At 44.0% G+C, this 20,304-nt stretch overlaps 1 protein-coding gene across 1 annotated transcript in view; it reads left to right on the plus strand.

Annotated features, from left to right (window-relative positions):
• The window catches only part of LOC135247527 (protein kinase C epsilon type-like), a 52,920-nt gene that overhangs the window by 20,528 nt on the left and 12,088 nt on the right, over window positions 1–20,304 (plus strand). The window contains exons 4-12 of the mRNA XM_064321067.1: window positions 5,582–5,747; window positions 7,493–7,527; window positions 7,808–7,896; window positions 8,074–8,203; window positions 8,412–8,554; window positions 9,002–9,089; window positions 9,206–9,450; window positions 9,833–10,006; window positions 19,548–19,702. Of these exons, the coding sequence (XP_064177137.1) occupies window positions 5,582–5,747; window positions 7,493–7,527; window positions 7,808–7,896; window positions 8,074–8,203; window positions 8,412–8,554; window positions 9,002–9,089; window positions 9,206–9,450; window positions 9,833–10,006; window positions 19,548–19,702 (1,225 nt within the window). The remainder of the gene's footprint in view (window positions 1–5,581; window positions 5,748–7,492; window positions 7,528–7,807; window positions 7,897–8,073; window positions 8,204–8,411; window positions 8,555–9,001; window positions 9,090–9,205; window positions 9,451–9,832; window positions 10,007–19,547; window positions 19,703–20,304) is intronic.

Consider the following 20,304-nt stretch of genomic DNA (forward strand, 5'->3'; position numbering starts at 1 on the left):
GTCTTTCTGTTGAAAACCTGCTTAGGTCAGACAAGGGCCTCCATGGATTGTGCAGATCTTCTTCAGACAAGCTCAAGCAGCCTCCCCCATTACGCCAGGTGATTGTCAAACTGAACCTGGTCAAACTGAAGACACATTCAGTCTCCCTGACATCACAAAATCTCTACAGCACCCACATTGCCAGCTCCTGCAGTCCTTCTGTCCTCTTTCCTGCCTTACTCGGTTTCAGTTAGCAACAAGTTTCTGGTTCTAAATTACAGTTTTAGAATATTCATGAAAACCTGGTGCTTGTTGCTACTGATATCATCACATCCCTTGGGCGGCACGATACAGTTCTGTGGATAGTCGCCTCACAGCAAAAAGTTCCTGGGTTCGAATCCTGTCCGGATCCTTTCTTTCCTTTCTGCATGGAGTCTCCATGTTCTTTCTGTGTCTACGTGGGTTTCCTCCCACAATCCAGACACGGTGGTTAGAGTAATTTAGGGGTGTTAACAGGGCATTGCTGTAAAAGAGTATGCATGCTCAGTCAACCTACCCTGTGTAAATTAAGGTTAAGCAATGATAGAGAAAGGGCCTTCAATGGAGCTAGCTAGTGTGTAGAGCAGTGGTAACCAACCCTGTTCTAGGAGATCTACCATCCTGTATCTTTTCATTTGAATCCTAATTTGATGCACCTGACTCTGGTAATTAACAGCTCAACAAGATCTCTAGCTGTTGAATGAGGTGTGTTTTGTAAGGACTGGAATGAGAGCCTACAGGGTGGTGGATCTCCAGGATCAGGGTTGGTTACCACTGGTGTACTGTACAGCCTGTTCCCAGTAGAGGGCTGTGCCGTGGATGCTCCGAGCCCCCCGACCCCTGGCAGTAAGAGTGGGAATGGAGCTGAAGGCCGGTGATTGCGGCACTGCCGGCAGGGTGAGCGCTCGGCGGCGGGGGCCGGGATCGGCGCGGTTTCGATGGCACTCCGGCTGCTCTGAAGCACGGCGGTCGATGACTCTCCACGGCTGAAGTGGTCTCACCTCACACACCCGCCTCGGATCCCCTGCTCTTCTCTCTCTCTGATGAAGGGCCGGCGTGGGCGGGGCCTGTGTCGCTTGTTGTCTGGTCTGTTGAGGGGCCTGCTGTCCCTCTGCTGGGTGAGAATGAGCTGCGGATGTTTCCTGGGGCTCATTCACACACACGCACACATTTGTGACTTAATGCACGTTTGCTTGCGTGTTTGTATTTGAATTTGTGGACATGAATGTGTCTGTGCGCTTGAGTTGTGTGAACATGCAGGTGTGCGTGTTTGGGTTTGCGTGCGTTTGCGATGCTTGCTTGTATGATTGTGTGGCTCTGCATCTGTGTGTGTGTGTGTGAGCTGCTTGTTTGTATGATTGTGTGGCTCTGCATCTGTGTGTGTGTGTGTGTGTGTGTGAGCTGCTTGTTTGTATGATTGTGTGGATGGGTATCTGTGTATATGTGTGAGATGCTTGTATGATTATGTGTATGTGCATCTGTGTGTGTGTCTATGTTTGTGTGTGTGTACAGATGTGCATATGTGTGTGTTTGTGTCTGTATGGCTGTCTGTGTTTATGTGTACCCTAATGCCTTCTACTGTACTTGGCTGTTAGCTGTCAGAGAGAGGACCCTGCTCTGTTTGTCACAGAGCTCGTGCTTAATAAAATCAAACAATGTGCTGTCATAATACTTTCTACAACACAACGTGAGTCCAAACCTATGGTGACAGGCCACAGAATGGAGCTCTGGGCAAGATGTCTGACACTGCCACCTGGTGGCCAGAGAAAGAATCACAACCCTCTGGTTGTGATTGTTTGAGTATGTTGACGGTTTAACATCACAGAATAATAAGTAGAAGTCACACTGACCCTTTCAGCTTAACCAGGGTCACTCATATATATTTATGTATAAGTTATCCACAGTGATGATGGGGACTGTAGGGTGTGCTGTTGGTTGGTTTCTCAGCTCTGCTCCAAGCAGTTAATGGTGCTGGCAGTTAAACGGGTTGTGTGGTCTAGTGATGGCAGCCCATTCTGCTCACAGAATGTAGCACTGGGTGCTCCTTTTGGGCATTGGTTTGTGGGACCACAGAGAGGAAATAAAGATACAGTGAAATATAATTTTTACCGCATCTTAGTTCATTGGGGTTGTGGTGAGTGGGTGGTACAGAATGTGGGAGCAAGCTAGCTGGCTGTCCTGGATTTCACTTGTTCCACAGTGAAAGCCTGCCTACTTCAGGGGATTGCATGCATACGGAGGATGTGTGTGCGTGTGTGTGTGTTGGGTGAGGACTGCAGGGTTTTTCAGGGACATCTGAGAGCCCTGCCTTATTCTGCAATATGAAACAGATTACTATCTACTCAGCTATCTCGTAAATGCGTGCAACCCAAACACATGCACAAACACACACACACACACACACACACATGCAGACACACACACACACACAAATACACACACACGCACACACACACACAAACACGCACACACAAACACATGCACAAGTTTCCGTGAACGATGAGATAGTGGCACGTCTGACTTCCAACTACCTTATCTAAGTCACCTCACCAACTTTGCCTTTGTGGCTAGTTGAGCTCACATGGGGAGTTCTGTGTTGACTGAAAAGAAAGACAGTGGAAAATCACTGATACAAAACCTACTTCCTGATCTACATTGGGAAAGGGGCATAATGAGCCAGCCTGGTACCTGATCTACATTGGGAAAGGGGTATAATGAGCCAGCCTGGTACTTGATCGACATTGGGAAATGGGTATAATGAGCCAGCCTGGTACCTGATCTACATTGGGAAAGGGGTATAATTAGCTAGTCTGGGTCCTGATCTACATTAGGAAAGGGGTATAATGAGCCAAGCTACGTTCAGCAGCATCTCTATGTATAATGAAGTACTGCATTTCCCTATTTCTCACACTGAATTTTTAAGTGAGAATCAATCACGAGATTAGCATCGCTCCCTTTGTTTTAAACCTCTTTGCTGCTTTATCCAAATATCCTCCTCCGCATCGCATTGAGCGAAAGAGATCCTGCCCTAGTTTCCTAACGCGGTGTATCAGTACCCACTGTGGGCACTGTATTGTGTATCAGGGCCTTGCTGTGTTCTGTGCCAAGGCTAATGCAGCTCAAATGACTACAGCACATTCTGTACCTGCTCTGTAGAGAGAGATAAAGGAGAGGGGGAGGGAAAGGAGAGAGCAAAGGGGGTCACTGGGTCATCCTGGCTGATCTCTGATCCGATTAGAGATCAGTGGGCACCGGCGCCCACGTGCTGCCACCTTGTGGCTGGCACGCAAGCATGCATTAGACTGTCTGGAATAACTGTGGCCAGAAGTGAGAATTTCATGTTTTGGATATCTGTCTGAAGTATTAATGTTCACATCTACAGTCTGACCCTCCTCCTATGGCCAACTTCTGATCCCTCCCAGTCAGGTCAGCCATTACATGACGTTCATCTTGGCTCTTATCAGGGCCACAACGTAGGAGAATATACAGTACCCTCCATATTGTTTGGGACAAAGACATATTTTTATATTGATTTGGCTCTGTTTGTAATCAAACAGTGTGCATGTGGCTGAAGGGCTGACTCAGCTTTTGTTAAAGGGTATTTTTTTAATACATTTTGGATTATAGAAATTATGTCACTTTTTATACATATTCCCCCTAATTTCAGGGCACCATAATATGTGGGACAAATGGCTTCACAGGTGTTTCTAATTACTTGTGTGTTCAGTTCCTTTCTTAGTGCAGGTACAACAGAGCTTTCAGTATCTAGTCTTGATTCTAGGCTTTTGATTGCCTTTGGAGCCTGTTATTGGCATTTGTCAACACGAGGACCAGAGTGGTGCCAGTGAAAGTTAGTGAGGCCATTATGAGGCTGAGAAATAAGATAAAAACAGTCAGAGACATAGGACAAACCTTAAGCTTACCAAAATAGCTGTTTGGAACATCATTAAGAAGAAAGAGAGTGCTGGTGAGCTCAGTATTCACAAAGGGTCTGGTATGCCAAGGTCTGGTAGGCTACTGTTATTAAGCAAATTATTCTCACCATAATGAAGAAAAACCCCCGAACACCTGTCCGACAGAAAAGAAACACTCTTTAGGAGGCAGACACGGATGTGTCTGTGACTGCAGTCAGCAGAGGACTTCACAGACCAAACTACCAAGGCTACACTGCAAGGTGCAGTCCCCTAGTTTGCTGCAAAAACAGGATGGCAAAGTTACATTTTCCTAAGAAGTGCCTAAAAGAGCCCGCAGAGTTCTGGGAAAAGATCTAATGGACAGAAGAGATCAAGATTCACTTCACTTACTCACTTGTATCAGAGTGATGGCAAGAGCGAAATGTGGAGGCTGAAAGGGACTGTCGAAGATGTCAAAGCACACCACCTCATCCGTGAAACATGGTGGTGGGGGTGTTATGGTTTGGGCATAATATGAGTGCTACAGTTACTGGCTTACTTCTCTTTATTGATGATGTAACTGCTGCAGGGGCGCCGTAAGGGGGTGGGGGGGGGGGGGGGGGGGGGGGGGTGGCTAGGATGATTCCAAGGGCCCTGACTGACAGGGGCCCACAGAAAATATTAGAACATGAGATTTTCTGAGGTGGAGGGGGCCCAATGTGAGATCTTTTCACGGGGCCCTAAATCCCTGGTGGCGCCCCTGAACTGAACTGCTGATGGCAGCAGCAGAATTAATTCTGAAGTGTGCTGAGACACGTTGCTCAAGTTCAAGCAAATTCCTGGAAACCCATTGGATGGCGCTTCATCCTACAGCAAGACAACAATCCCAGACATACCGGTAAAGGAGCGAATGGGTTTTTCAAAGCCAAAAACTTGAAAATTCTTGACTGGCTAAGTAGGCAACCCAATCTGAATCCAGTTGAACATGTATTTCATATGCTGAAGTGAAACCTTGAAGTAATTTGCCCCTGAAACAAGGTGGAGATGAACATGGCTGCAAGCATGTGCCTGGCTGAGCATCGCCAGAGAAGATACTCAGCACTTGGTGATGTCTATGGGTCACAGACTTCAAGCAGTGATTACAAGCAAAGAATATGCTACAGAATACTAAACATGATTGCTTTCATTTTCATAACATTAATGTTCCAAACATTGCTGTACCCAGAAATGGGGAGGCTGTTCATAAAATGTGCTGTGTCTAGAGTGACTTATACAGCATTCGTTCTTTACATACAACCAGTTTATACAGCTGTATGTTTACTGAAGTAATTCGGAGTGAGTATCATGGATACAATGGCAGTGACCCCCCCCTCTTTCCTTAATCCAATATGCTACACTGCTACCCTAGATGTATGGACAAGCATATATTTAGCATCACTAAAGCACTAATGCAAATTAACTATGCTAAGCACCACCTAAAGTACAGGTCTTGAATTTGTGCAGATTACGTCCATCACAAACCCTTAGACAAAAAAAATAAAACCATAGGTAATACCATAACCTGAATTAGCATAAAAGATGTTTTTAAAGAGGGGAGTTAAGATGCAGTCATGTTCTAGAATCTTCTTGTTGCTTCGTCCATGCCTAACAGTGTCCTCCTGTCTCTGCAGCGTCGCCCTCCAATGAAAATGAAGAGAGGGTATTCCGTGAGCGCAGGCGGCCACGAAAACGCCAGGGGGCAGTCCGGAGGCGGGTCCACCAGGTCAACGGGCACAAATTCATGGCCACCTACCTGCGCCAGCCCACCTACTGCTCCCACTGCCGTGACTTCATCTGGTGAGTAGGACATGGCTCCATCATCTTCCTCTACTCTACCTTCTGGCTTTCTCACCCTGTCATCTTCCCATATTCTCATCCTGCTTACTCCCTCACCCTTTCACCTCTCTATTGGGTGTCTTTGCATGTGGGTGCATGTGTATCATCACATGCATGTGGTTGCATTTACATGTGAGTGTTTTCCCTTGTCCGCATTCCTCCCCTTCCTTATGAAAACACAAGCCTCTGTCTGTTAAACTCTCTCATGATTTATTTACATCTGTGAGGCTCCTCTGGGCATTGATACACCATACAAAGGTAAAATTTGCATACCTGGAAAAGCAAACTGCATACCTGTTGCATTAAACAGAACTCCGTCCTCTCTGTTTTCACTGCAGCATGGAGTGTGCTTTCTAGTCATTTTAGCTGTTTGGCTCCCTCTCCTGGCGTTACACTAGAAATGTTTCAGCTGATACTCTAAAACGAGGGTTCCCCAAACATTTTCACTGAAGAATTATTCATATTCTTGTTCTTTTCTTTCTGAAAATGATCCACTATTTATAGGCTTTACACCAGCTAACTGGCCAGGTGATGATGATGGATGGGTAGGGCTGTCAACACTGGCCAAAAATCACATTTGAATATTCCTTTAAAAAAACATGTTTGAATATATTCAAATATATATTACAAAAGAAAAATCTGTTAACATGAACATTTGAGATGGCTTTTAATGTCTACATACAATACTCTTTTATAATTAGGAATTGACAATATTAAAATGAGAGGCTATTTTCTGTAGTAACAAAAGGCGTACCTAAAAATAGATTAACACCTAAAAATGGATACAAAAAAATTACTGTGCATTTTAATGTTTTTGTCCTGCATGCATAGCCTTCTTGCGTGTCAACCCCCTTTATAATATTTTTGTTTAAATATCACTAAGGCACACAATTTTCAGGAAATGTGACAAAAAATAATTTTCTGATGTAAAATTTACAATAAAATGCTATTAAAACCATAAAAAGCCTTTTGGAGGGGGACCTAAGATCAAGTGTAGTTTTCATGTTATTTTCTCAAAATGCTAGAACTCTCAAAACTCTGGCGTGGAAAAAAAGGGTAAAACTAACTTAACTGGTTAAGCATTTTATGCCAATGGCCTGCAGGTTATTTGCCAAAACACCAGACAGTCCACTTGTGAAGAGGCCAGTGCCAGTTGCTTTTTATTCACTTAATTCACTATTCACTTTATTCACTATATTCCCAACAGAGGAAAATACATGGTCCACTCGCACCAGGGATGGAATTAAACTGCCGTGTCCATCAAGTAACATCATAACTTAACATTTTGGTTTAACACAACCCTAGTTGAAAGGAAGATAGCTGCAATAAAGACATATAGCATTTTTTTGTAACATTCCAGTATTAATTTTCACGCTGGAATGTCAGTTTTTTTTTTTTTACAATTGGAATGGCATTCAATTATCAAACCATTGTTTGGCAGCCCTATGGGTGGGATAGAGAGCTTGCTAATAGATAATTAATTAGTTGGATAGGTAGGTGTGTTCATTTATAAGTGTGTGTATGTATGTCTGTACATGTGTCTGTTTATATGTGTACATATGTGTGAGAGTGCATCTGCTTACTGCAATGGATGTGCCCTTGTATCATTGTACTTCATTCCTTGATGTTAAATGAAAAAATGACTAATTTATCTGACAACCATTTTCTCACCCCCCTTCTCTCTTTCTCTCTCTCTCTCTCTGCAGGGGGGTGATTGGAAAACAAGGCTACCAATGCCAAGGTGAGTTATCATGTGCAGCTTATACAGCAATAGATCGGTTGAGTTAAATGGATGATGATGGATGTTCTCTCCTGCACATTTTAATAGTATATATCATGATTGGGGTCAATTCTATTTCAATTTAGTTGAGCGAAAAGCTAACTGAAATTGAATTTGTGTTTTATGGGAATTTTTCATTCAATTAAGTGCATTTGAATTAATTTCCTGAATTCCTGAAAAGGACTTCACTCCAAACCTGTTTTGTATGTGCTGTACATAAATAAAATTCTCTCCTGTACAGTATGTACCTGTGTGGTACACAAACGATGCCACGAGCTCATTATCACTAAATGCCCAGGGCTGAAGAAGCAGGAAGACTTACCAGAGGAGGTAAGCTTTTGAAATGTTATATAAATTCAAATACATTGTTTATTTTTTAATTAGCGGTTATATCCCTGCATTGTATCAATTCACAATATTGTGGGTCATAAAAAATGTCCATTCCATTTTGTGTGTAAATGTAATTAGGAGCAGTTGTGTAATTTGGCTCTCTGGTGCCCTCTACAGGTGGGGTCCCAACGCTTCAGCGTCAACATACCTCACAAGTTCAGTATTCACAATTACAAAGTCCCAACCTTCTGCGACCACTGTGGCTCCCTGCTTTGGGGCCTGCTCAGACAAGGACTGCAGTGCAAAGGTCAGCAGGTCTGACTCTGGGAAATGTAGTCCCACCACCATCCAGTCACTGTGTCTGCCTCTGTGAAGTGTGATGTGACAGACATTTTTAAAGAATAATGACTAAAAAACCATGCTAGTACTAATGCTAGAGGTCAATTTAAATAGTCTTTTCTTTATTCATTTCTACAGTAGGGAGGGATTTCATAATTCAGTTTGTGTTTCTACAGTGTGTAAGATGAACGTACACAGGCGTTGTGAGAGCAACGTTGCGCCAAACTGTGGTGTGGACGCTCGTGGGATTGCCAAAGTTCTGTCGGACCTGGGAGTCACCCCTGACAAGATCTCCAGCAGCGCCCAGAGGAGGAAAAAGGCAAGTGAGGAAGAGGGGCCAGGGGTGAGGGCCAGAGGCAAGGGCCTTGGTAAGACTACTGCATGAAGAATCCATGCCAGGCTCTAGTAAGATTACAGCATAAAGCATCTATGCAGGGCCCTGGTAAGATTACTGCATGGAGTATAACTATAATCCATCCAGTCCGGTGGGTGCAAAATAAATTGTGAGCTGTTGCCAGCGCCTTCTTAAAGGACAGTGACTTTCAAAGTCGTAGTGCTGTAGCAGATATAAAAGTAAACCTCAATCTCGAAGAAACATATTTCTCTGTAAATTATTAACTGACAGTGTAATATGTAATAATGCACCTTGGTGAATAAGGTGATGATGATTATATTGTTGGAGATGTTTGATGATATGATGATATTGATAATTGTGATGATGAGGGTTGGCAATGATGAGGATGATGATGGTTTCCTCTCTTCTCAGTTGAATGCAGGGCAGGATCCTCAGCAAACCGTTCCTCAGGAGGAAGAGGACAGCTCAGTTTCGGGTCCTACTTCTCCCTGTGACGAGGGTGCGTGCATGTACACACACGCCGCAGTCAGGATAGCAGAGAGCTCATTTTTTGACACAGTTGCATCAACTCCCCATCCATCTAAGTACTTATGAACCTGTCCTCTGTGTCCCCAGATTCTCTGTCCTCTTCTCTGTCTCTGACAGAGATAAAAGACCTGGAAAACGTCAGGTCGAGTCTGGCACTTGACCGCAGCAATCAGGAGCTCAAGCCGGCCTTGTCGTCGTCCACATCGAGGGATGGGGGCCTGGGACGTGTTGAGGAGGATTGTGAAAACGGAGAGAACAAAATCTTCCACAAGAGGTTGAACCTGTCAGACTTCCTCTTCATTAAAGTCCTGGGGAAAGGCAGCTTTGGCAAGGTACTTCCTCCGCCATTTTGGGCTTGTGGCTGCGTGAGGAGTGCTTGTGAGGTCTTCTCTGAATTTTGTGTAATCAGTAGTAATACGGAGATGAAGGTCTAAATTCAGTACTGATGATTGGTCAATAAAACTAATACTGTTCCATCTTTTACTCAGCCCATGTCACATGGGTACAGAGAGGGTGGTCCTTCCATTTAAATGAGCTTCTGATCAGATCAGAGTGCTGCCCCCTGCAGGCCTTTGAATGTTAACATCCAGCATTACGTGTCCTGCAGTGTACAGCGAGTGATTCATTGCAAGGGAGGAGAACCGCAGAGCTGGAGGCACAGGTGGAGTCGAGTTCTCAGGGTTTACCGTGTCCGTGTCCTCTTCCTCGGCTCAGGTGATGCTGGCGGAGCTGAGAGGGACGGACGAGGTGTACGCCGTCAAGGTTCTGAAGAAGGACGTGATCCTGCAGGACGACGATGTGGACTGCACCCTGACAGAGAAACGGATCCTGGCGCTGGCTAGGAGGCACCCCTATCTGACCCAGCTCTTCTGCTGCTTCCAGACCAAGGTAAGTTAAAGGCCTACTATGCAGCATTTTTTTGCCTTGTTGTGGTCCTGTGTTTACAGTCAAAGAAGTCTCCTCCTTAGTCTTCTACCCCACCTACTCAACTCGAGTACCCCACATAATGGAGCTAGCTGGATAGGCTCTGTAGTCACATCCACCCTTCCCCCAGAGAAAAGAGTGCCAAGAATAACAAATACTGGCTAGGACTTCAACCTGGAACCTCCTTCTTGGACCAGTGCTAAGAACTGTGCCACAGTGCTGCTAGCCACTGCTACAAACCACCCTGTCCTGTCCTGCCCTGCCCTGCCCTGCCCTGCCCTGTCCTGCTCTGCTCGCATTCCATGCGTCGGCCAGGCTTCAGCTGGTGCAACTAGCATCTGTTCTGATTGCAAACTTTACCATACAAACATTCAGCGTAGTACTTAACTTTTATGCCTGGCTGGTGCAAACCTTCAACAGTTCTTTTGCCCGGCAGTAGGTCCTTCAGTAGGTTCATAATGGACACGTTAACATTCACAGTATTCGCTGATTTTGTGCTCTCATGCCGAGTGACAGATACTCCTTCTATTTACATCAAGATTAAAAATGAACACCTGCCAACCTTTCCAATGTGGCTAAATTTGCCCTGCCAGATTTAATGGCAGATACCACAGAGTCCTACTTGCAGCTTTGAAGGGTGTTCCCTTTACCTTTTAGGCTCAGTAGGACCCTTTTGTATGAAATACAGCAGATATGCTTAGCTCATGTGAAAATTGAAACAAGAAAAAAAAAAAGCTCACTCAAGCTCCTTTATGTTACCTGCAGACAGAAAGCAGGGTTTAAAGGTTTGTTGTTCAGTTCTAATTTTGCACATTTATGTCTGTGGTTCCAAAGTTGTTTTTTTGGCAGAAGAGCTTCTTATGAGCACATTTTAGCACAAATTAGGTTTTTCTGTGAAAAATGACATGGGGTGGCCAGTTGTCCAAAGAAAGGACAATATGCCAGGATTATTTCTGAGTGAATTTTTTTTTTTTTATGAAATAGTTTGTGTTATACTGTTATATCATATTCCTATATCATATACCAAATGCCGATATGCATAATGGTTATTTTAAAACAGGCAATCAAGCTCATGTTTCATAACGAATGTCAGTTCATGGTAGGTGGTACACTTCATAAGTGAATGCATTTTTGTCCTCATTCATTTTGAAATGCTTGTAAGTGCATATGTGTGTGTGTGTGTGTGTATGTGTATGTGTGTGTCTGTACATGTATGTATGTATGTGTGAGTATATAATTATATATGAGTGTCTAGTGTGTTTTTTCTTCAGCTCATTCGTTGATCCTGCCCTTTAAGCCCTTATAACTGTTCAGTTTCAGTAGCTTAAAAAAGTTTAAAGCAATGTGAATTTGACCCTGCAAACCAATGGTTACAAATCGAGTTTCCAAGCTTTTGCGGCACATCAATGCCATGAATGTTGACCTTGCGGTTACATTCATAGGCTTGCCAGCAGGTGGCAATACAGAATCACCAAGAGGCTTGTGATGACTGTATCAAGTGCAAGTTTCTCATTAGGTACACGGCAAGTTTCATGTAGAGTATGATACCCCCTGGTGTCCTGGATGAGTTTTGTGTCTGTTTCTGTCAATCTGGTTGTCGAATCACCCCTGATCCACACTGCTACAGTGTGATTAGCAAAATAAGTCCCTCACCCACCTCAGCTCATGTGTGGTGAAACGTCATCATCCAGGTGAGGGTGACGCACTGTAAAGCAAAGTGCTATATTAAATGTAACCCACTATAACACAAAATGCCCCAGTTATATAATATGATATTTTTCTTATAAATGACCAAATGTATAACAGTGTAACGCATCATCAAGCCTGATGTCACTGGATGTCGCTGCTAGGCTACAAACCCTGAGCCTCTTATCTCAGTCCTCTTATCCTCTTTATTGGATTTTTGATGACTGGCATGCTGTTATGGACCTAATTACTGCTTTAAAAAAATGTAAATTGTGTTGTGTAACCATCTTGGGGTCTGTTCAGACCTCTAACTGACATGACTTTTGAGGAGAAATCCAACTGTAATGGGACCATGGCTGAGAGTGAGATTACCCAAGCTGCTCGGCCAAGAACAGGGGAAGTAGATTCATAAGTGTTGGATGAGACGAGGAAGTGTGGTCTCCCAAGTGTGGAATGTGTATTGAGGGGGATTGAAGCATAGTGTTGAAGCACAGCAGGAGGAGGTGATGGGTTATCCTGCAGAAGAACATGTGCAGTGTAGCAGGAGGTATAGCAACAGTAGAGCACATGGGTACAGCAGGCAAGGACTGTAAACCATTTCTGGCCCCCTGCCATGAGACAAAGGAGAATGCCATCCCTGTTTCTGCTGCTGCTGAGAATAGGTTTAGTTTACTCTGTTCCTGGACACAAGCAGTCCAGAGAATGTCTCATTGTCCATGCGAAGGGGGGGAGGGGTGTGTTGTGAGGAAATGACTTTGCGCAGACAGCAGCTATGGTCTGTCTTTGACTTGGCTGAGAATAAAGAGGATGAAGAGGTCAGAAAAGAGGCCCTCTCTTACCGGTCTGACCTCGAGCTTTGGGACTGGTGCTTTGAATACACAGGCTGCTCCAGAGGCAGGATATTCCTGAGTATTAGCAATAAAGGGAACTAGTCTGGTTCCAACTCTACAGAGGAGAGGTATAAGGTTCTAGCCTGATTTCAGCTCTGTACCAGGAAAGGGGCTAATGAGCCAGCCTGGTTCCAGCTCTACAGTGCAAAAGGGGTATATTGAGCCAGCCTGGTTTGAGCTCTACATTGGGAAAGGACTATAATGAGCCAGCCTGGTTCCAGCTCTACATTGGGAAAGAGCTATAATGAGCCATCCTGGTTTGAGCTCTACATTGGGAAAGGGCTGTAATGAGCCAGCGTGGTTCCAGGTTTACAGTGGGAAAGGGGTATAATGAGCCAGCCTGGTTCCAGTTCTGCAGGGTGAAAGGGCAATAATGAGCCAACCTGGTTCCAGCTTTACTGTGTGAAAGGGGTATAATGAGCCAGCCTGGTTTGAGCTCTACATTGGGAAAGGAGTATAATGAGCCAACCTGGTTCCAGCTCTACAGTGGGAAATGGGTATAATGAGCCCACCTGTTTTGAGCTCTACATTGGGAAAGGGGTATAATGTGGCAGTCTGGTTCAGCTGTTTGAGACCTGATAGCAGTCTTCACCAGGAAACATTCATCAAGCTGGACAGGCTTTCTCTTTGAATAAGAGATTTCTTCAGTACCTCAAGTACTTTTGCAACTGCGCAATCCTCATTTGCGATGTGGTGTTTGGTTTCTCTCAAAATCCCCCCCCCCACCTCTCTCTGGATCTGAGCCACATTTGTTTTGGGAATTTCACAGACAGGCATCCGTCCCACTGGTTTATTTTTTGTTGCTAATCAGTGCGCCCCATTGTTTTGCCCCTCTGAACACCTCTGCATCGCAAGGTCCCACACAGGAACTGGGCGGGAATCAACCCCCCCTCCCCTTTTCTGTTCTTACTGTCACCCTTCCAGGGGAAACAAGAAGCGATTGCAGGGCCAAACATGCCTTGACTCTCTGGTCTAAATAAAAGGGCCGCTCCATATCTGGCTCTAAGCTCCATGAGAAATAATTAATTTCTTTAGGTGGACAGGTTAAATTTTCTCAATTTCTCTAACCAGTAAGCTCCTCACAAAGCTTTATTTAAAAGAATATTTATTTACATTCCTTTGTTAACAAGGAATTATTTATAAATAAACAATTTATAGTGAAATTCATTTTTGAAGTTTATTTGCAGTATTTAAATTAATAAAGTTGGTGGAGAGTTTAACTTACAGTATGTGCATTAATTAAATAGGCTTTCACCTCAGATCACTGATGTTATGCATAGTTGTCATGCCTTGTATACTTTGCTTTTTGATTGGCTCAATCTAAATTGCCTAACCCCCCCCCACCCCCACCACCACCCACTCCCATTGCGCTCTGAATGTTGTGGTGACCTCACTGATCTGTTGTGACTGGTTGACCCTGCAGCTGAGGAACGTGGGAATTTTCCACCAACTGCTGTGGCCTGAAGACCTCTGGAATTAGAGAAAGATTCACTTCGTTTCTGTTCTCATTTCCCAGTCTTATACTTTCTTTCTCTCTCTCTTTTGCATATTCTCTCCCTCTCACTCTTTCCCTCTCTTGTTTGACAATGACTTGATGATTCAGTGTGGCTTGGCTTCAGTTTTCCCACATGAGCTTTCCGTATGTAATATAGGCATCAGAATTGTGTGGTTTTATACCTTGGCCCATTGCTGCCGCTTCATTAGTGTGTTTCAGATGCATAGCCAATGGAAGTGCATGGCTCCAATCGCAGGTCTCTTCATTGGGTTCATAACTCCATAAATAAAATAGTGATTTATAAAGACCTGGGGCATACAGTTTGTACCCATGGAAAAACTGGCATTCTGTCACTTTGTATTTTATATTTAAGCCATCAAAAATATGGTAGTATGCCTTTGTAAATGTGCAAACTACATACTATAGGCACAGTTTGATTTGTGAATCACACTTATCCTGTAAATGCACACATGCGGGAGCTGAAGTCCCGCAGGCTTGTTTAAAGCGTACATTCCCTAAATCTTCTCTGTAAAAGGGGGGTGGGGGGGTGCATTGTATTGTGATTTTCTAAGAAGCCTCCTGCAGCTGTTGTTTAAAACTGGAGCGGTCCCACAATAGGTTGCGTAAGCTGTTCTGAGACTAAACAGCCATTTCCTTCTGAGGCCGTCTGGTCTCGTCTTGTGTTAGACAGCGACAGTGAACTGGCCAAACCCACATCTCACCTGACAGGTAAATGCGGCAATGCTTTCATTTTCTACAGTGCTTCCTTTCTTTTTACTTTTTCTTACCCCTATTACATTCTTGGAAACGACAGCAGTGCCTTTCTGGCCTACTGCTGTGCCACCCACGGCTCTAAAGGAAGTTCAGTAGCTGAAGCGAACAAGCACTTCTGCATGGAAAGCCATTGATGCCAAAACGTCTTTAAAAATACGTCTCTTCACAGATATTATTGACTTGTTGGCACGGCGAAAACTGTACTATGAGAGAGCTAGCACAGAGCAGAGGAGAACTGTGTCTTACACCCCAATTTACACACTGATGTTTTACACACTGGTGTCTACACAGTGCCCTGGAATCTAGCGCAGGTCAGAGGAGAGCCATATTTTTACTTGACAACACCTTGGCCTTATGTATTGTTTTGAGTATTTAACGTAGCGGTAACCCAAGGAATCGTGGCCAATCCCCATAGGGTCCTTTACTGCAGACTCCAAGTCATAGTCAGCTAATAATATCTCAGACTTTCAACAATAGAAATCATCCATCACTCACTGTAAGGTCCTTTACCATCCACTTGTTAGTCCACATGACAACATACCTTTTCCTAAAGGCCCTCCCAAAATGGTGTGCGGAAGTGACCTAGTGACCCTTGACTCAGCAAGGTCTCAGTGCTCTGAGCCATGCTGTCAGTTTTGACACATTTAATAAGTTAGCAACCACAGATCAATTTGGATTGCCAAGAAACACTTGTATTGCAGATAACAGACAGACAGTACCATTAGATTATATATGTATATAACTGTGTATGTGTGCGTGCGTCCGTTCGTGCGTGTGTATATGTGTGTGTGTGTGTGTGTGCGTGTGTTTGTGTACAGTATGTATGGTAGATCCCATTAGGAATGTGTGCTTTGTGTGATCAGATCACCTTTCCTCTGCTGAAAGTCAAACGTTTGTCGCCATTAGAGGCCCACACACAAAACAGTGTATTAAAATCATTTTCTGGATCTTTGTCAGAACCTGCCGTTCTAAAAAGACACTAAAGTTTCTGTTCAAATGAAGAGCAATGCTTTGAATAGAGAGCAGTACAGTGTCTCTTATGGTATTTATGGTAATTGCAGCTTCAGCTTGGACCCAAGGGACATGGGTAGTGTGCTCAGGAGAGGAATACATTTGTAGGGGGTAATTAAAAATTAGCCTTAATATCTGTTTAAAAAAATACTGTATAATTTTATGCTCAGCTGTGCATTTTTTAATCTAATAAAAAACACTGTTCTGGCCTCTTTATAGGATGTTATTTTTCATGAATGAGTAAAAAGTTATTCAAAGTGATGATGTAGAAGTGTGGAAGTTTCGTGTATGCTGTTTGAGAAGCAAATTAAACTGGCTGTGGCCCAAGTCAGGCCTACCTTAATCCAGGCTCCCACTCAAAAAGGCCAAAGGTGTTGTCCAATGAGGCTTCTTTATTTCTGCAGTTTCCGAGAGGAAGAGGGCGAATCAGAGGCAGGGAAGTGTTTACTCTGGGCTGACTGGGCCGGTATCCCTTCGTTTCTGGGCACATTTAAGCAAACAGTTTTAGAATCCTGTTTAACATTTCTCATGTGTGGGCAGAGCCAGCTGCTACCATAAACACTATATGCAGTCATTTAAGGCCACAACCATCCCTGGGCTGGAGAATTCAAACCCTGTGAATGGGTTTTACCAGCAGACTGACTGCAGCCTCCTAATCAACCAGGGCGGAGCGCTAAATAGTGATGAGGGAGCGACTGAACTCTCGTTAACCCTGGGTGATGCTACAACCAATTATGCATCAGCCTGGAGGGCTACCAGCCGATGCTGGCACTGGCACTGTCAGGAGTCGATCCTAGACCATGGGGCTGTGTCTACTAATGCAGGAGAACGGTGCTTTAACAGGACGAGCCACCCAGAAACGCTGCTTTTCTGGTCTCAATTTATATTTAAATATGACAAAGTGCTGGTTCAAATTCTCATGTTTTTAAAGCAAGCTTTATCCACATTTTTCTCCAAGTTTGGAATGCTCGGTTGTGTGCATTCTGTTCTTAGGCACGTGTTTCTGCCAGTCTCCTCTCTTCACAGTCTGCCAGCTCAACTGCACAGTCCTTGTGTCGGAAGAGCAAGTAATGTGCAGCTTGGCAGACTGCAGGCACTAGGGCTTAATACACTACATGGCCAAAAGTATGTGGACAGCGGACATTCAACATCTCATCCCAAATTATGGGCATTAATATGGAGTTGGTCCATCCTTAACATGCTATAACAACCTCTGCTCTTCTGGGAAGGCTTTAAACTAGACGTTGGAGCATTGGAGAGCATTAGTGAGATTGGGAACTGATTGGGCAGTTAGACCTGGCTTTCAGATTGATCCCCAAGGTGTTGGATGGGGTTGAGGTCAGGGCTCTGTGCAGGCCAGTCAAGTTCTTCCTCACCGTTCTCCAAAAAACCACTTCTATATGGACCTTGCTGTGTGTCTGGGGGCATTGTCATGCAGAAACAGGAAAGTGCCTTCCCCAAATTGTTGGAGTAGCACAGAATCATCTAGAATGTGATTGTATGCTGTAGCTAAGGGGAACTAAGGGGCCTCAACCAAACCATGAAAAACAGCCACAGACCAAGGGGTGCCCACATACATATGATCATATAGTGTACCAGGAACAGGTTCCCAGGAATTCCCACCAAAACTACATTTTTCCTGTTTCCCAAGAAATATAATAACAGGAAAACGTTTTTTTCATGAGCTTATACCAGTGCTGTTATTTTATGAGGGTTAATTTCATGAAAACATTTGCAAATTACTGTTTGATGTGCCTGTTATGATCCAGGCTACATCTGTGAAGGCAGAGAGTGTTTTCTGTCTGATAGCTTATGCCTCATAAACAAGTTCAGTTTCCTGGCATTCCCGGGACAACATGCATCTGGTCCTGGAAGACAAAATGTTTTATTTCTGGGAAAAATATGAATCCCTAGCGCAGTGGTTCTCAACCTCGGTCCTGGGGGCCCACTTTGTATGCTGGTTTTCGTTCCGAGCACAATTGCAATCTCAGAATTTTAACAAGCTGTTCATTTTTCTTAATTAGGTGTTTTTCATGTTAAGAGGAATTGTTTACCCTCTTTACACATTATGCCAGAAATTGCTATGCATGGCATGAACAATAAAATCCCATTGTGTTATTGTGTTGCTTTTTAAGCCATTGCAAACAGTCACTTAAAAAGAGGTAACATTTTTAACAGATCAAATTAATGAGGGGAATTAATAGGCTCCTAATTAGGTTGCTGAACACATGTGTTTAAGTGCATGATATTTCCTTTAAACTAATTAGCACAATACAGGTTTGACTCGTTATCATTTTCTTTGTTTTTGAATTCTTTGTTATCTATCAAATGATTAGATTTAGTGGCCAGGTGTCCACACTTTCCCCAATTAGGAACCTGTTGATTTGCCTTAGTCTTTATTTTGATTAGTTAAAAAGTTTTTTTTAACTTCTTTACGTAATCGTCTACAATATAGTACAATGTGAATATGGGACTTTTATTCTTTATGGCATGCATAGCTATTTCTGACACAAGGTGGCTTAAGTGGGCAAATAATCCCTCTGACATGAGAAGCACCTAATTAAGGAAAAAATAATAGCTTGTTACAATTCAAGGATTGCATTTGTGGTTGGAACGAAAACCAGCATACACAGTGGGCCCCCAGGACCGAGGTTGAGAACCACTGCCCTAGCAGACACCTAATCTATGAGACCCGGACATCCTCATGCATCCACTTGTAAACTGCCCTGCAGGGCTGCTGGTCATAGTCAGCAGTGAAACGGATGGGATTGACCTTTGAACTCGGTGGCTTCACAGGGCAAGTGACACCGTTAGCCTTTGATGCGCTTTGCTGTGACACGCAAACATGGGAGAGTTTGCTTTTTAAAGTGGAAAGCACCTTTTTTGCAATGATAACACTGAATTTATTATTTTTATCTCTCACTTACTGGTTATGTGTTCTTAACATGAAGCCCAGACATAATTAATTTAAAGATTAAAGGAGGTGGCTACAAGCCACATTGTCCACATAGGAAAGTGCACTATGTGAACAGCCCGTTAGCCAATTAGTTTGAAGCAGACCTAGCTGTGGCAAACAAGCCTGCCACAGGCCACTGAAGTAGCTTTCCAAGGGGCCCTCCAGCACAGAGACACAGGGAAACGATGTTCTAACAGTCCACATTTATTTTCAAGGGTGGCAAGCTGTTACAGCCAAGGAGCAGATGTTAAACTGTCATGACAGAGGCTCCCCTTGTGTGAGTGGGGATGGAAGATTTAACTTGTGCGCACTGATTACCTCACTACGCACAGGTGCAGCCACTCCTGTTCCCCGGGTCCAATTAGCCTGGCCAATTATCTAATTCTTAACCAATTATCCAATTGGCCAGGTCTAATTAGCTTGACCCAGGGCAGGTGTGGCTGCTTAAACCAGCCATCCCCACACCACACTAGCATTGTGAGTTCAGTAACATGTCTTGATTCCAGATTGGTTCATCAATGTAAATTGTGACAAAAAAGCTTCATCTGTTATTACAGACATACGCTCACCGGCTGTTTTATTAGGATGATTCACTGTTTGGAGGAGCAGGCTCTTTGCGTAAACGAAGAAAGTGTATCTAAGCCAGGGAGTGTATTTTAACCTTTAATTTTAATTTTTTATTTTCCCCCAAAGGATCGCCTCTTCTTTGTGATGGAGTACGTAAATGGAGGCGACCTGATGTTCCAGATCCAGCGGTCTCGCAAGTTCGACGAGTCGCGGTCTCGCTTCTACGCCGCTGAAGTCACCTCGGCACTCATGTTCCTGCATCAGAACGGAGTCGTATACAGGTATGACGCACCTGTTAATGGTGGGCATTGGGAGCTGGGGAGGTGGAGCCATATGGAGTTATGACTCTCCTGTCATGGGTGGGCAACGAGGAGGAGCCATAAGCAGTTATGACACACGTGCCTCAGGTAGTGCTGGGTATAAGCAAGGGTTGAGGGCTGGATTTAGCCAACATTTGTCCTTGAACGTGTAAACATGTTCTATAGAGGATGTTCTCACAGTGCATACACCAGCGTTTTTTTCACTCTGCTTTTTTGTTGATTGCTAAACCAATCACCATCCTTGATTTTGTGAGGGCAATGAGGACGTGAATTTGTTTATGAGTCAAAGTTATGGGAAATGTTGATTTGAATTTACTGGTCGGATACAACTGTTCAGGCGGGGGGAACCGGGGCGGAGTTGACGTTAGCCTTGGCCTGGCTACTCTGGACAGGGTCCAAATCTCTACCTCCAGGGCTGCTTTGTCATCCTTCAGGAAGCAGCAGTCAAAGTCCAATATGTCCACAACACAACATCATTGTGTTCACAAAGTACACAAAGGCAAAAGTAAGATTTTTATATAGAAATGTTGAGACAAAGTTACATTTCTCTTATTCAGGCCCAT

This window comes from Anguilla rostrata, chromosome 2 (assembly GCF_018555375.3).
Source record: "Anguilla rostrata isolate EN2019 chromosome 2, ASM1855537v3, whole genome shotgun sequence".
Classification (NCBI taxonomy): Eukaryota; Metazoa; Chordata; class Actinopteri; order Anguilliformes; family Anguillidae; genus Anguilla; species Anguilla rostrata.